At 40.5% G+C, this 17180-nt stretch overlaps 1 protein-coding gene across 7 annotated transcripts in view; it reads right to left on the reverse strand.

Annotated features, from left to right (window-relative positions):
* Window positions 1-13197: 13197 nt before the first annotated feature.
* Window positions 13198-17180, reverse strand: part of LOC139376985 (calcium-activated potassium channel subunit alpha-1-like) — a 198021-nt gene continuing 194038 nt past the window's right edge. For 2 of the 7 annotated variants that reach the window (XM_071120021.1, XM_071120022.1), the window contains 2 exons: window positions 16026-16045; window positions 13199-14495 (listed from right to left, as the gene is read on the reverse strand). In XM_071120021.1, the coding sequence (XP_070976122.1) occupies window positions 14320-14495; window positions 16026-16045 (196 nt within the window). In that variant the 3' untranslated portion in view covers window positions 13199-14319. Of the gene's footprint in view, window positions 14496-16025; window positions 16046-17180 lie in introns of those variants that run through there. The other 5 variants (XM_071120020.1, XM_071120026.1, XM_071120025.1 and 2 more) reach the window with 5 other exon arrangements.

Here is a 17180-nt window from a genome sequence, read left to right on the forward strand (position 1 = left end):
CAGCACCGTTTCCTTGTTTTTAAAAATGTACGGATAGCCAGGGAGCACAGTGCAACATTCAGACATTATTTACAAAAGATGCATGTGTGTTTAGTGAGTCCGCCAGACCATAGGTAGTAGGGATGGCCACGTGTTCTCTTGATATGTGAGTAAATTTCACCATTTTCCTGTCCTGCTAAGCATTCCAAACGTAACAAGTACTTTTGGGTGTCAGGGAAAATGTATCTCGTAAAAAGTACGTTATTTTCTTTAGGAATGTAGTGAAGTAAATGTAAAAGTAGTCAGGCATACAGTACAGATACCCCCCCCCCAAAAAAAACAAAAAAAAATTACTTAATTTGTACTTTTAAATATTTTTACTCAAGTACTTTACACCACTGGGTCCAAGGGTTTCACTTCTCTAAATGACTTTTCTAATCCCAAAACCTGGCCTTGTCTGTTTGGTCTGTTTCTGTTTTGCAAAAGTTCCAGAAAGTCTTACGATGTTGTGTCTCTGGGTTTAGAAACTATGTGAATGTACTGAAAACCCAAGACAAAATATGTTGGCTCAGCAAGTGGGAGGGTTTTCAGAAACTGACATTTATTCGAGTGCGTGCAAAAAAAAAGTGGGACCATGGCTGCAAAGCCCATTATGCACCTTCATAAGTCAAAATATAAACTATTGAGAAGCTTGTAAGAAAGGTGTAGGAAAGGCATGCATAAGAAATGTGTAATTTAGTCGGGGGGGAGGTATATTTTATCCACCCAAACTCTCAGGGATACAATCTGTTCCTTGTATCTCACAACAACAACAAAAAGAAAAATAAATGTTTATGGAAATACAGACCCAGTCATCATCAGCCAGGTCTATAAGAGGTGTGCTAAATAAGAGACATACATCAGCCAGGTCTATAAAGAGGTGTGCTAAATAAGAGACATACATCAGCCAGGTCTGTAAAGAGGTGTGCTAAATAAGAGACATACATCAGCCAGGTCTATAAGAGGTGTGCTAAATAAGAGACATACATCAGCCAGGTCTATAAGAGGTGTGCTAAATAAGAGACATACATCAGCCAGGTCTATAAGAGGTGTGCTAAATAAGAGACATACATCAGCCAGGTCTATAAGAGGTGTGCTAAATAAGAGACATACATCAGCCAGGTCTATAAGAGGTGTGCTAAATAAGAGACATACATCAGCCAGGTCTATAAGAGGTGTGCTAAATAAGAGACATACATCAGCCAGGTCTATAAAGAGGTGTGCTAAATAAGAGACATACATCAGCCAGGTCTATAAGAGGTGTGCTAAATAAGAGACATACATCAGCCAGGTCTATAAGAGGTGTGCTAAATAAGAGGCATACATCAGCCAGGTCTATAAGAGGTAAATAAGAGACATACATCAGCCAGGTCTATAAGAGGTGTGCTAATTAAGAGGCATACATCAGCCAGGTCTATAAGAGGTGTGCTAATTAAGAGGCATACATCAGCCAATACTTCTATGGTACAGTAGAGACTTGCTGAGAACCATTGATTTAATGCCTGACTGTATTGTGTAAAATAACTTCATTTAGGACCAAACTGGGAGAGAATAAGAGAATAGGTCTCTAATTGTATTCTCAATCAGAGGATATTGGGCTGGAGCAGCCATTGGCTGGTACCAAAACTGGCACCCTATTCCCTTTATAGTGCACTACTTTTGACCAAGGCCCATAGGTCCCTGGTCAAAAGTAGTGCACTACATCCTATGGGCCCTGGTCACAAGTAGTGCACTACATCCTATGGGCCCTGGTCACAAGTAGTGCACTACATCCTATGGGCCCTGGTTACAAGTAGTGCACTACATCCTATGGGCCCTGGTCACAAGTAGTGCACTACATCCTATGGGCCCTGGTCACAAGTAGTGCACTACATATGGACTAGGGTGCAATTTTTGGGGGGAGAATCATACTAAAAGGCAGTCTGGTTTTAAGATTAGTGACATTTATCACTTGTGAGAGAAGATGGTATAATTAGCTTGTCAGTCTACTTTAGGCTGTGGTAGTGCTCGGCAGAAAGAAGGATGGACTGCATGCCGAAGGACCTGACAGCCAGTCGATAATGTGGCATTTAACGTCATAAATTATTCTAAAGCCAATTATATCAAAATGGACACTGCGCTCTCCAGAAATAACTTTATTCCCTATCATTTCCCCTCTAACAGCAGGCGTAGATTTCATTCTTTTTTTCTACATACGGCACTAATAAAGTCATATGGTGAAACCATGATAATTAGGGATTGGATTTATACAGTAATTGTCATTATGTGCATTTGTACAGTCGATACATTATTTCTTTGTCATGTTTTTTTTTTTTCTCATCAATTTCTTTATATAAATTGGAAAATGTCAAAACACATATTGTTCATACGGACTGAAACGTATTTTATTTTTTCATCCAAATGAAATCTCTCGATCTCTTCTCGTGTCCGGTCATAAAACAAAAAGGCTTCTCCACCTCATAAAGAATGTGAGTCAGTAATTTAATGAGAATAGCAGTAATATATATCAGATATGTATCTCATTCTTCCGGGAGGCCTTGAGAGGCAGGGTCAAGCTGCCTGGTAATATATAGAATAGACTGTGATGTCTGAAGGTCGTGTCAGTTCTCCTCTACATAACGCATGGATCCTGTAACTCATCCTTCGGGGAGGCCTTGAGAGGTCAAGCTGAGTGTTAGTATATAGAGTAGACTGTGTCTCCCGTGTGGCGCAGCGGTCTAAGGCACTGCATTTCAGTGATAGAGGCGTCACTACAGACCCTAGTTAGATCCCGGGCTGTAACACAACTGGCTGTGATCGGGGGTCCCATAGGGCGTTGCACAATTGGCCCAGCGTCGTCCGAGTTAGGGGAGGGTTTGGCATGGGTAGGCCGTCATTGTAAATAAGTATTTGTTCTTAACTGACTTGCCTAGTTAAATAAAGGTTAAATAAGAAGGTTGTGTCAGTTCTCCTCTACATAATGCATGGATCCTGTAACTCAGACTGACTCCAATCTCCTGATCCTGAACTTTGGGGATGAACATTTTACTAAGGAAATCATCCGCCATGTCGGCACTTCTATCAACCCACCAATGTGCTACTGACAGGCGTGAATCATAGTAAATAATATCGTGCAAATTATAAAGCATGTTTTACCGCTATGGGGTGAGGGATAAATGTTGTTGGTTACATACCGCCAGCTGTTTGCAGTTATGGCTAGTTTGTTTTTTAGCAGAGTAGTAAGAACGTTGTGTTTTAGAGGGTTGGGTGTGGAGTACTAATAAACAACTAGGAAGTAGAGTAACTGGTGCCTTCTGGGGGCTTGTCAACGTACTGCTGTAATCAATCTAGCATATTCTCAGAATATAATAAAGTTGAGTCCTCGTACTGAATAATCTTGTTGGGAACATGGCATTTTTACCATGAAACCAAAGACCCTGAACATTGACTGTACAATACAGTCAATACAGTAAGGTCCACTATCAAGAGGTCCAAATGCAACATGGTAAATCGCCCATATCTGTAAAAAGAAAAATGACTTCACATATTATCTTCTCATGGTAGTCATCTCTGTAATATTGGTTATGATGAATGTGTAATATGTTGCATTATATCTAACTGTAGTTACTGTATTATGGTTATATCTAACTTTAGTTACTGTATTATGGCTATATCTAACTTTAGTTACTGTATTATGGTTATATCTAACTGTAGTTAGTGTATTATGGTTATATCTAACTTTAGTTACTGTATTGTGGTTATCTCTAACTTTAGTTACTGTATTATGGTTATATCTAACTGTAGTTACTGTATTATGGTTATATCTAACTTTAGTTACTGTATTATGGTTATATCTAACTGTAGTTACTGTATTATGGTTATATCTAACTGTAGTTACTGTATTATGGTTATATCTAACTTTAGTTACTGTATTGTGGTTATATCTAACTTTAGATACTGTGTTATGGTTATATCTAACTGTAGTTACCGTATATGCTGATATCTAACTGTAGTTACTGTATTATGGTTATATCTAACTTTAGTTACTGTATTATGGTTATATCTAACTGTAGTTACTGTATTATGGTTATATCTAACATTAGTTACTGTATTATGGTTATATCTAACTGTAGTTACTGTATTATGGTTATATCTAACTTTAGTTACTGTATTGTGGTTATATCTAACTTTAGTTACTGTGTTATGGTTATATCTAACTATAGTTACTGTATAGTTACTGAAAGAGGCAGAAATCATGCCTCGATTGACAGCATGGCCAATATTGAATGTTTATCCTTTTAAATTTGGAAAAGAGACCCTTAAACCCACACACTCCACTGAATAGCAGGCTAGTGATGTATTTGCAATGCTTGCAGTTAGCCACTGTTTCCTTCCAAACCACTCACTATTGAATTTGCAATTTCCAACTTGTTGTGTAAATGTTTATGTCCAATGGCCGATGAGCACCGATACGTTTCATCTATAATTTATCTTCATTGTATCTCTTCATACGACACGGATTGAAAAGGATTTGCCAGTAGATTGTCGAATTGATTCATGATGAAGAAGATTTTGAAAGTATGATGTCCAGTCAAAGCTACTGTAGATATAACGTGATTTAACGTCATGTTATGCTTATATGCAACTGTAGTTACCGTATATGCTGATATCTAACTGTAGTTACTGTATTATGGTTATATGCAACTGTAGTTACTGTATATGCTGATATCTAACTGTAGTTACTGTACTATGGTTATATTCAACTGTAGTTACTGTATTATGGTTATATTCAACTGTAGTTACTGTATTATGGTTATATTCAACTGTAGTTACTGTATTATGGTTATATGCAACTGTAGTTACCGTATATGCTGATATCTAACTGTAGTTACTGTATTATGGTTATATGCAACTGTAGTTACCGTATATGCTGATATCTAACTGTAGTTACTGTATTATGGTTATATTCAACTGTAGTTACTGTATTATGGTTATATTCAACTGTAGTTACTGTATTATGGTTATATGCAACTGTAGTTACCGTATATGCTGATATCTAACTGTAGTTACTGTATTATGGTTATATTCAACTGTAGTTACTGTATTATGGTTATATTCAACTGTAGTTACTGTATTATGGTTATATGCAACTGTAGTTACCGTATATGCTGATATCTAACTGGAGTTGCTGTATTATGGTTATATTCAACTGTAGTTACTGTATATAGGTATATCTATCTGTAAATAATGTATATGCTTACTGTACACCCTTTAGGGTTGATATTTTGTCTTTGAAGCAGTGTAACATCCCCCCCCCCCCCCCCCCCCAGGACACAGTGGTTCAAACATTGACATAGCCGAGAGCTTTGATTTATGCATGCAAGCACTGAAACAAAGGAGTGGAAAATGTTGACCTTTCCAGATAACAGAAAAAGGCTTGAGGGCCTTGTGAAGGAGCAGCAGGGCTTTCCTTTACATCAGGGATCAAATGTTAATCTGTTACTGTTTGTACCCCAGAAAATGTACCCGTTGAAATAGGAACTGAATCACTTTGTCGTCTTTCTTTCCTACACCTGTATGCTAAACCTTATTTTTTGATGTATGCTAAACCTTATTTTTTTCATGTATACTAAACCTTATTTTTTAAATTAATGCTAACCCTTTATTTTTTTTTCATGTGTGCTAAACCTTTAATGTGTGCACGCATGGTTATAATATAATATAAGAAGAAAAGGAAGGATTAGTGATATTAGAAGTGATCAAAATGACATTATAAACTGGGTGGTTTGATCCCTGAATTCTAATTGGCTGAAAGCCGTGGTATATCACGACTAGGACAAAACATGTATTTTTACTGCTCTGATTACATTGGTAACCTGTTTATAATAGCAATAAGGCACCTTTGGGGGTTTGTGGTATATTGCCAATATACCACGGGTAAGGGCTGCATCCAAGCACGCCACTTTGCCTCGTGCGTAAGAACAGTGGATTATTGGCCATATACCACACCCCCCCGGGCCTTATTGCTTAAATATAATTGTACTTTACAGCGTTTTGAAATGGTTGCAAGATCCACTAGTGTACCGGTCCTGTATTGTTCAATATTTCTGCATGCGTGCAACCAGGTCTGTGGAGTGAGAAACCTTCTGTTCTCATTCATTTCTGTATCAGAGAGGAACGTACATTCTATGCAACATGAATGTAGCCCCTTGGCATAAAAGATAGAGGTACAGATCTAAAAGCCTTGGAACATCTGTGTAATAAAACATATGCCCCCCCCCCCCCCCCCCCAACGATGTAGGCAATGTTCTCTTGGCCTTAAGTTAAGATGTCCAATGAAATATACCTTTGCCCTGAGGCTCTACTGAACCAGTCTGACTCTCAGCATCTGTAAGCCCCCACCAGATCTACATGCGTTGGGTCTTTGTTGTTGCAAATATGTTCTCAAACATTCAGCTTATTAATGTAAAGACATTTAACATTTAACCAACCATATTTCAATATTCGGATTTTGTACCGAACATTTTTGTTGGTGGTGTGGTTGTCTACTAATTGCATATAATCAGTTGCCATTATAAAGATAAGCAGGCCTTTGTACTATTGAAGAACAATACTTTCAGACGTTCAGAAGAGATAATGTGGTCTGACATGGCGGTTCCATAAAGGTCATATCTGTGGGCTTACGTGCGTTAGTAAAAATAAAACATAAAAAAAAGACTAAAAGAACAAGAAATACCAGTCGAGTTGAAAACAACGTCAGAGAAACAAGCTCCTCCATCCCTGTTCTGTTGTTTCATTCTGTTAATAGCCCAAGGTAAAGATTTATCTGCTGTTGTTAATTTACTTCAGTTTCAAATAAAGCAGCCAAGGTCACTTCTTCTCCTCTCTTCTTCTGCCGGCTGCCGGGCCCCACAGGATAACATTGTCATGTCTCTCTAATAGGCAGTACAGGGAATCATTAGTTCTGCTCAGCTTTCTGCCTGATAGGCTTTTCAGACCAATCATCAGTCTAACCGCATCCCAAATTGCACCCTATTGCTTACCTAAGTGCACTACTTTTGCCCAGAGCCCAGGCTAATGTAGGAAATAGGCTGCCGACACAGACAAAGCCACAGCCGTGGGCTTCCCTCCACCAGCCAGGCAGGCAGGCAGTATTGACACTGTCAGGGCAACGGCTTAATCAGGCAGGACACTCTGAACATTGATTTGAGGAGCCTGGCATAATGCTCTCCTTGTTTTATCCACAATGGTATTGATGCGCTAAGAGCCACCACTAGCTAGCTAGCTCACCTGCCACATTGTCATGGAAACTATGTGTGTGTGTGTGTGTGTGTGTGTGTGTGTGCGTGTGCTTGCGCAATCAACAGTCCCTCCGGTCCCCTCTCCTCTCGAGCCTCGGAGGTGTCAGACGGTAAATATTATTGGCATGCTGACAGTCCCCCGCCAAGCAGGGGTGTGTAAATACGTTAATAAACAACATGATGGGCCCACTTCATCCCAAGGTGAGAACGCGGAGACTGTTTTATCAACCCTTATCCGCAGGCTGCACTGAGACAGCCAGGCCTCCCCTGTCAGATGATTTGTCTGGCAATCGTAAAGTGCCTTGTGTCAACAGGGAGTGGTGGGCTTCGTCCCAAATGGCAGCCTGTTTACTTTACGGGCTTTGTAGAACACTAAATAGGGAATAGGGTGCCTTTTGGGACGCACACAGGGGAGAGTTTATATAGGACAGTGTTTGGTCTCTGCTGTGGTAGAGGTCAACAACGATCACATCCAAATGTACAGTACAGTATATAGCCTAAATCAGAAGACTGTACTGTATTCTTAAATTGTGTAAATAGGGTTGACACTTCATGTGTAAATGTGTTGATCCTTCATGTGTAAATGTGTTGATCCTTCATGTGTAAATGTGTTGATCCTTCATGTGTAAATGTGTTGATCCTTCATGTGTAAATGTGTTGATCCTTCATGTGTAAATGTGTTGATCCTTCATGTGTAAATGTGTTGATCCTTCATGTGTAAATTGAATTATTATGTATAATTCCTTCAACAACAGAAAATCTGATCACAAATGACAATATGTCATAGAACACAATACAGCAGTTGTTTTAATTTGTGAAAAATACAAAACTAAATCATGTGCAAGATATTTACAATAATTTTGTAAAATACAATATACTGTATTTAGCATTCAGTATTGTGCGTATGACATAGTCAGACATATTAAACTTAGCACTTGTCAGTGTCTACAAATCAATGTGCTAAAATATACAAACAAAACAAACTAGACTTCCAATGCCAAAACTCCCTCTTCACCCACAGTCTACTGTGTACACACAATAGGAATAATCCAACAAAACGTTTTGTTGACTTCTTGAAAGGACCAAGAAATGACAAAAGAGAGTAGTATGTTTTATTTCAAAGTTAACACTAAATGGTTCATTTGTTAGTTTAAGACTTTTATTCCTTATCATTACTTGCTACATGCTAATCATCTTAATCTCCAGGGAATCTGTATATTCCCCATAATGTTTTACAATTAAATGTCTTTTAAAAAAATATGTACATGTTTTGATGCGAATGTGATGAGAGAAATATGTTATTTATTAAATTTGAACACTAAACTGGCAAGATGTATCTATACGTATCAAGATGTATCTATACGTATCAAGATGTATCTATACGTATCAAGATGTATCTATACGTATCAAGATGTATCTATACGTATCAAGATGTATCTATACGTATCAAGATGTATCTATACGTATCAAGATGTATCTATACGTAGCAAGATATATCTAGATGTATCAAGATGTATCTATACGTATCAAGATGTATCTATACGTATCAAGATGTATCTAGATGTATCAAGATGTATCTATACGTAGCAAGATATATCTAGATGTATCAAGATGTATCTATACGTATCAAGATGTATCTATACGTATCAAGATATATCTACTGAAAATCAGGTGTTTCATAAGTTTAACATTAATGTATAAACAGTTATAAATAACTATCTCCTCTGGTAATATCAATTTACATGCCCTGTTTTATATATAATTCCTATCTTGTTTCTTTATCCTGAGTCCTCCTTCGACGTAAACACTGCCTAGCACATTGCTGGCACAGAGGCACGGAAAGCTAGGATGTTCTCCATTACAGCAAAATCCCACTTTCTTTCTTCATTCAGTCTTTCTGCAGATCACCAACTTTTATTGGCTCCTTTGGGGGCATGTAGTTACATTGGAGTCTCTGTATGCTTTGATATGCTAGTGTTGTTCTGGCCTTCACGGATCTCTCTTCACCACTGTCCACTTGGATGGTTAGTGGAGAAACAGGGGTCATGTTGAAGATATTTCTAAATGGTTAGGGGAGAAACAGGGATCACGTTGAAGATATTTCTAAATGGTTAGGGGAGAAACAGGGATCACGTTGAAGATATTTCTAAATGGTTAGGGGAGAAACAGGGATCACGTTGAAGATATTTCTAAATGGTTAGGGGAGAAACAGGGACCATGTTGAAGATATTTGTAATTTGTTGTTCACATGAAATAATTATTGTCTGACTCTTTCTCTCACATTAGCTAAAAGTTGTTTATTAACAGAGATTAACAAACATGATTATGGTTTATAGACATATCAAATGAATGAACATTTCTGAGTCTTCAGTTTGAGTGTCAGTGATGTTACACCAAAACGTGGTTAAACTAGCATTATAAAGCATTGTACTGTAGTTAGACAAACTCTCCATCTATGATTGAGGTGTTTCAGAGTATAACTACACCTGTAACATTCTTCTTCTACTGTCTGAGTACAGAGATGGGACTGGTCTTCTACTGTCTGAGTACAGAGTTGGGACTGGTCTTCTACTGTCTGAGTACAGCGTTGGGACTGGTCTTCTACTGTCTGAGTACAGAATTGGGACTTGTCTTCTACTGTCTGAGTACAGAGTTGGGACTGGTCTTCTACTGTCTGAGTACAGCGTTGGGACTGGTCTTCTACTGTCTGAGTACAGAATTGGGACTTGTCTTCTACTGTCTGAGTACAGAGTTGGGACTGGTCTTCTACTGTCTGAGTACAGAGTTGGGACTTGTCTTCTACTGTCTGAGTACAGAGTTGGGACTGGTCTTCTACTGTCTGAGTACAGAGTTGGGACTGGTCTTCTACTGTCTGAGTACAGCGTTGGGACTGGTCTTCTACTGTCTGAGTACAGAATTGGGACTTGTCTTCTACTGTCTGAGTACAGAGTTGGGACTGGTCTTCTACTGTCTGAGTACAGAGTTGGGACTTGTCTTCTACTGTCTGAGTACAGAGTTGGGACTGGTCTTCTACTGTCTGAGTACAGAGTTGGGACTTGTCTTCTACTGTCTGAGTACAGAGTTGGGACTTGTCTTCTACTGTCTGAGTACAGAGTTGGGACTGGTCTTCTACTGTCTGAGTACAGAGTTGGGACTTGTCTTCAACTGTCTGAGTACAGAGTTGGGACTTGTCTTCTACTGTCTGAGTACAGAGTTGGGACTGGTCTTCTACTGTCTGAGTACAGAGTTGGGACTTGTCTTCTACTGTCTGAGTACAGAGTTGGGACTGGTCTTCTACTGTCTGAGTACAGAGTTGGGACTTGTCTTCTACTGTCTGAGTACAGAGTTGGGACTTGTCTTCTACTGTCTGAGTACAGAGTTGGGACTGGTCATGGAGAACATCCACGCTTCTCCGGTGCCTCCATGCCAGGCCAGTGGCAGGCAGGCCAGCGCCAGGCAGGCCAGCACCAGGTAGGCCAGTGGCAGGCAGGCCAGTGGCAGGCAGGCCAGTGCCAGGCAGGCAAGTGCCAGGCAGGCAGGCAGGCCAGCGGCAGGCAGGCCAGTACCAGGCAGGCCAGTGGCAGGCAGGCCAGTGCCAGGCAGGCCAGTGCCAGGCAGGCCAGTGCCAGGCAGGCAGGCAGCGGCAGGCAGGCCAGTGCCAGGCAGGCCAGTGGCAGGCAGTGCTTATAGCCAAAGGAGGACCTGTCTACAGGTATAGATAGGTGCATTAGCTCTGGTCCAGGGCGTTAGTGAGCATTCCTCTACTGTACTAAGAGAGAGTTGCAATGGGACTGGAGCTACAGGTATTTATGCCCACTTTATGCAATATGTGGCATGCTCGATCTTTCACCTCATCCTTGGTGATATGATGTTATCATCATTTTACAGTATAACCCACCCTTTTGGTTTCAGGTAGGCCTATCAAAGTCAATAAGGTATTGATAGGGTTATATAGGTAGGGTTATACAGTATAACCTAATCCAATAGGTAAATCTATTAAGGTCATTAATATGTATCTTATTTGCTGCTCAGATAGCTAACGTTACTCAACATCCTCCAGTGTCTCCTCGGAAACAGCTCACATTTGGGTTATAGCATTGTCATTATAATGACAGGTCAAACGTGCCAAATGAATAGAGAATGTGTTTTTAAAATTTATTTTCAGTGTCATTCCACCCACATTACACATTTCCTATATACAGTGCCTTGCGAAAGTATTCGGCCCCCTTGAACTTTGCGACCTTTTGCCACATTTCAGGCTTCAAACATAAAGATATAAAACTGTATTTATTTGTGAAGAATCAACAACAAGTGGGACACAATCATGAAGTGGAACGACATTTATTGGATATTTCAAACTTTTTTAACAAATCAAAAACTGAAAAATTGGGCGTGCAAAATTATTCAGCCCCCTTAAGTTAATACTTTGTAGCGCCACCTTTTGCTGCGATTACAGCTGTAAGTCGCTTGGGGTGTCTCTATCAGTTTTGCACATCGAGAGACTGAAATTTTTTCCCATTCCTCCTTGCAAAACAGCTCGAGCTCAGTGAGGTTGGATGGAGAGCATTTGTGAACAGCAGTTTTCAGTTCTTTCCACAGATTCTCGATTGGATTCAGGTCTGGACTTTGACTTGGCCATTCTAACACCTGGATATGTTTATTTTTGAAGCATTCAATTGTAGATTTTGCTTTATGTTTTGGAACATTGTCTTGTTGGAAGACAAATCTCTGTCCCAGTCTCAGGTCTTTTGCAGACTCCATCAGGTTTTCTTCCAGAATGGTCCTGTATTTGGCTCCATCCATCTTCCCATCAATTTTAACCATCTTCCCTGTCCCTGCTGAAGAAAAGCAGGCCCAAACCATGATGCTGCCACCACCATGTTTGACAGTGGTGATGGTGTGTTCAGGGTGATGAGCTGTGTTGCTTTTATGCCAAACATAACGTTTTGCATTGTTGCCAAAAAGTTCAATTTTGGTTTCATCTGACCAGAGCACCTTCTTCCACATGTTTGGTGTGTCTCCCAGGTGGCTTGTGGCAAACTTTAAACTACACTTTTTATGGATATCTTTAAGAAATGGCTTTCTTCTTGCCACTCTTCCATAAAGGCCAGATTTGTGCAATATACGACTGATTGTTGTCCTATGGACAGAGTCTCCCACCTCAGCTGTAGATCTCTGCAGTTCATCCAGAGTGATCATGGGCCTCTTGGCTGCATCTCTGATCAGTCTTCTCCTTGTATGAGCTGAAAGTTTAGAGGGACGGCCAGGTCTTGGTAGATTTGCAGTGGTCTGATACTCCTTCCATTTCAATATTATCGCTTGCACAGTGCTCCTTGGGATGTTTAAAGCTTGGGAAATCTTTTTGTATCCAAATCCGTCTTTAAACTTCTTCACAACAGTATCTCGGACCTGCCTGGTGTGTTCCTTGTTCTTCATGATGCTCTCCGCGCTTTTAACAGACCTCTGAGACTATCACAGTGCAGGTGCATTTATACGGAGACTTGATTACACACAGGTGGATTGTATTTATCATCATTAGTCATTTAGGTCAACATTGGATCATTCAGAGATCCTCACTGAACTTCTGGAGAGAGTTTGCTGCATTGAAAGTAAAGGGGATGAATCATTTTGCACGCCCAATTTTTCAGTTTTTGAGTTGTTAAAAAAGTTTGAAATATCCAATAAATGTCGTTCCACTTCATGATTGTGTCCCACTTGTTGTTGATTCTTCACAAAAAAATACAGTTTTATATCTTTATGTTTGAAGCCTGAAATGTGGCAAAAGGTCGCAAAGTTCAAGGGGGCCGAATACTTTCGCAAGGCACTGTATATATATAGAGAGAGAGAACATTTGCAGGTTGTTTGGGATTTGATATGAAAACTAAAAAGGCGACAATCATACTGTCACTCAAACAAACTGGCCAATCGAAATAAGGCTGGGGCCAGTACAATACCATGTACCATTCTGACATGAACTCTGACTATCAACCACAAATATAGATGGTGATTTTACTCTCATCCCAATGACGGTCCACAAACGATCCGCTAATAATATAATTGGTGTGGGACTGCGTTTAACAGAAAAGACCATCATATCATATGCCATTGTTTTTGCATTGAATCTTACCAGGTTTGCCAATAAACCCATGGAAGCAGTATGACTATCCAATCCTGGATACATCAGTCGATACATGTCAGTCTTGAAATGTCATTGTACAAATGAAAGTCAACAACGTATATATGGTTTTTTATTGGCAAATAATCAGTCCAGTTTGATAACACTCTATTATAATGTTTCATCATATGTTATCTGGCATTGCGTTGCTTTGCTACTCTGACTGAAGCGACCCTCATTCTCCAAAATGGTTAAACTGATGGAGTCTGGTCACTAAGGAACTTGCTGTGTAAACTACAGTGTTAGCATTAGTGACTGACTGACTTGTACATCTGATTGACATCTGATTGTATTTCTATGTCTATTACTTCATTTACATATTCATATGTATAAAAGATGTCAGAAAGCCTGTTGATATGATGTTACTGTAGCTACTGTACATACGCACTTTTCCATCAGGTTTATTATGCAGCATTGATGTTTTGATCATTCATTTATAAGTTCATGAATTGATGTAGCAACTAAGGATTCTAGTTTTAAATTGTTCTTCAGATTCCAGTTCCACTGGATCAGGGTGGAGTTCCATGCGTTCTCTAGGTGGGTTCTAGCTGTTCTTGTGTTCTAGTTCCATGCGTTCTCTAGTTGGGTTCTAGCTGTTCTTGGGTTCTAGTTCCAGGTGTTCTGTAAGTGGGTTCTAGCTGTTCTTGTGTTCTAGTTCCAGGTGTTCTGTAGGTGGGTTCTAGCTGTTCTTGTGTTCTATTTCCAGGTGTTCTGTAGGTGGGTTCTAGCTGTTCTTGTGTTCTAGTTCCAGGTGTTCTGTAGGTGGGTTCTAGCTGTTCTTGGGCTCTAGTTCCAGGTGTTCTCCAGGTGGGTTGTACGGTAGGTCTCAACATTGGGTTCTGTAGTTCAGTATTCGTCCTCCACCTCTCTGATGGACGGGATGAGGTTGTTGGTGGATTTGTAAGGGTTCTGGTTAACCTGGTGGTTGACCTGGTGGTTGACCTGGTGGTTGGCTGTGTGACTAGAGTGTGACTTCCTGGGGTAGGCTGCGTTCTCAGGCTCATCTATAAAGTATGTCTTTTCTGAGAAAAAATGGGGGGGGAAATCAAACAGTTAATGGTTTGTGGATATTACTGGTTCCACTCCAAATGGCCCCCTGCTCCTTATGCAGAGCACTTCGTTTGTCCAGTGCCCATAGGGGTCTGGTCAAAGGTAGCGCCCTATATAATATGGTGCCATTTGGGACGTAATCACTGTTTTCAAAGTGATTACTAGCTATTTCATTAGCATTCCATATAAGTACAATTTACTCTGAATAGGACCCATTGCCTAACGTCAGCGAGTGAACAATGCAAGCTCTTTTTAATACAGTAGTTCTCCATGCTGTTGTATTGGTCAGCGGTCATGCAATGCAAATATCTCATCATATTGTGGCGTCAAATCAAATCAAAGTTTATTTGTCACATGCGCCGTTTTTCAACAGGTGTAGTAGACCTTACAGTGAAATGCTTACTTACAGGCTCTAACCAATAGTGCGGGGGGGAAAAATGGTATTAGGTCATAGAACAAAAAGAGAAACACTCTGGGTAATCTGGGGAAGTTGGAAATGGACCCATCTTTTTTTTTTTTGTGTGTGGGTTTTTTTTCTCCCCAATTTCATGGTATCCAATTGTTAGTAGCTACTATCTTGTCTCATCGCTACAACGCCCGTACGGGCTCGGGAGAGATGAAGGTTGAAAGTCATGCATCCTCCGATACACAACCAAACCAAGCCGCACTGCTTCCTAACACAGTGTGCATCCAACCCGGAAGCCAGCCGCACCAAGGTGTCGGAGGAAACACCATGGGCCTCGGTTAGCGTGCACTGCGCCCGGCCCGCCACAGGAGTCGCTGGTGCGCAATGAGACAAGGATATCCCTACCGGCCAATCCCTCCCTAACCCAGACGACGCTAGGCCAACTGTGCGTCGCCCCACGGACCTCCCGGTCGCGGCCGGTTATGACAGAGCCTGGGCGCAAACCCAGAGTCTCTGGTGGCACAGATATTAGAATGATTTCAAACCTTGCACGCCCTTAACCACTGCGCCACCCGGGAGGCCCATATGGACCCATCATTGATCAATACAGTTTTAGTCAAGGTTTTAAATCATTCTAATATCCTTTGTGTTTTATTATACGAGGGGATTCACTCTTTGGCTTGATGTAACCTGCCTTGTGAGGATCCAATTACAAATACAAGACAAGTTGACAATTGATTTGACATCCGCACTGTATATAATAAATTATTCAATTGACTTATTCAACGACATTGTCCTAACAAGAGCATTTTCACAGAAACATATGGTGGTTGGTATGGAAAGATATAGAATGGTTGAAATAATTTACTCTAGTTTGTTTGAAGTTTGTCTGAAAACAGATGAAAGTGGCATCAAACCATGTGGTGTGGTTGTATAAAAGGATCCATCCTGTCGTATTAAAGAGGGACTGATGATGAGCTTATAGCCATGCAGGTCTGGGATACTGTTGGGTGAGGCAGCTATATCAGAAACACCAGAAGTTTCTTTGCCCCCTGCCATTTTCTACTTCATGCATATTCATTCATCACATCCATACCTTGGCCCATTCTATTCATCCTTGTTGCATTTTAGAAAAAGAAGCATAAACTATGTAAGACAAACAGCCACCATGTAGTGTAGTAATATTTGAAATATAAAGTATATCTTACATAATCGTAATAAGACTAAGCAATTAGTCTATTACATTTTTTATCTGACTCCATAAAGATAATTAATATACAAGAGACTATGGTTGAGTTACGGTAATAAGGAATGAAGAAATGTCTGGGAATGGAATTCTAAATACAAGTGGGTGAGATCAACACAGGAGACATTACTTTGTAAAATGATGAGACAATGGGGGGGTGAGATCAACACAGAAGACATTACTTTGTAAAATGATGAGACAATGGGGGGGAGGGGGGGGGGGTTGGTGAGATCAACACAGAGAATGCTGAATTCCTAAGACAACACAGAAGACATGACTTTGTAAAATGATGAGACAATGTGTGTGGGGGGGGGGGGGGGGGTGAGATCAACACAGAGAATGCTGAATTCCTAAGACAACACAGAAGACATTACTTTGTAAAATGATGAGACAATGTGGGGGGGGGGGGGGGGGGTGAGATCAACACAGAGAATGCTGAATTCCTAAGACAACACAGAAGACATGACTTTGTAAAATGATGAGACAATGGGGGGTGGGGGGGGGGGTGAGATCAACACAGAGAATGCTGAATTCCTAAGACAACACAGAAGACATTACTTTGTAAAATGATGAGACAATGTGGGGGGGGGGGGGGGGGGGGGGTGAGATCAACACAGAGAATGCTGAGTTCCTAAGACAACACAGAAGACATTACTTTGTAAAATGATGAGACAATGGGGGGGGAGGGGTGAGATCAACACAGAGAATGCTGAATTCCTAAGACAACACAGAAGACATTCATGCATACAATTGATAAGAAGACTGACTTGGTGGGGGGGGGGAATGAGCCGGCCTAGAACCGTACATGTTAAAACCATATGTCTAAAAACACTGGCTGGCTGGGATAGTAGACTGGACTGGGTACAATCCCATCAAGCGAGCTAGCTCCATAACTCACATCCCATCAAGCGAGCTAGCTTCATAACTCACATCCCATCAAGCGAGCTAGCTTCATAACTCACATCCCATCAAAAAGTTGCTCATGTTCTGAATAGATCAAAGTGT

Source organism: Oncorhynchus clarkii, chromosome 20, assembly GCF_045791955.1.
Source record: "Oncorhynchus clarkii lewisi isolate Uvic-CL-2024 chromosome 20, UVic_Ocla_1.0, whole genome shotgun sequence".
Taxonomy (NCBI): Eukaryota; Metazoa; Chordata; class Actinopteri; order Salmoniformes; family Salmonidae; genus Oncorhynchus; species Oncorhynchus clarkii.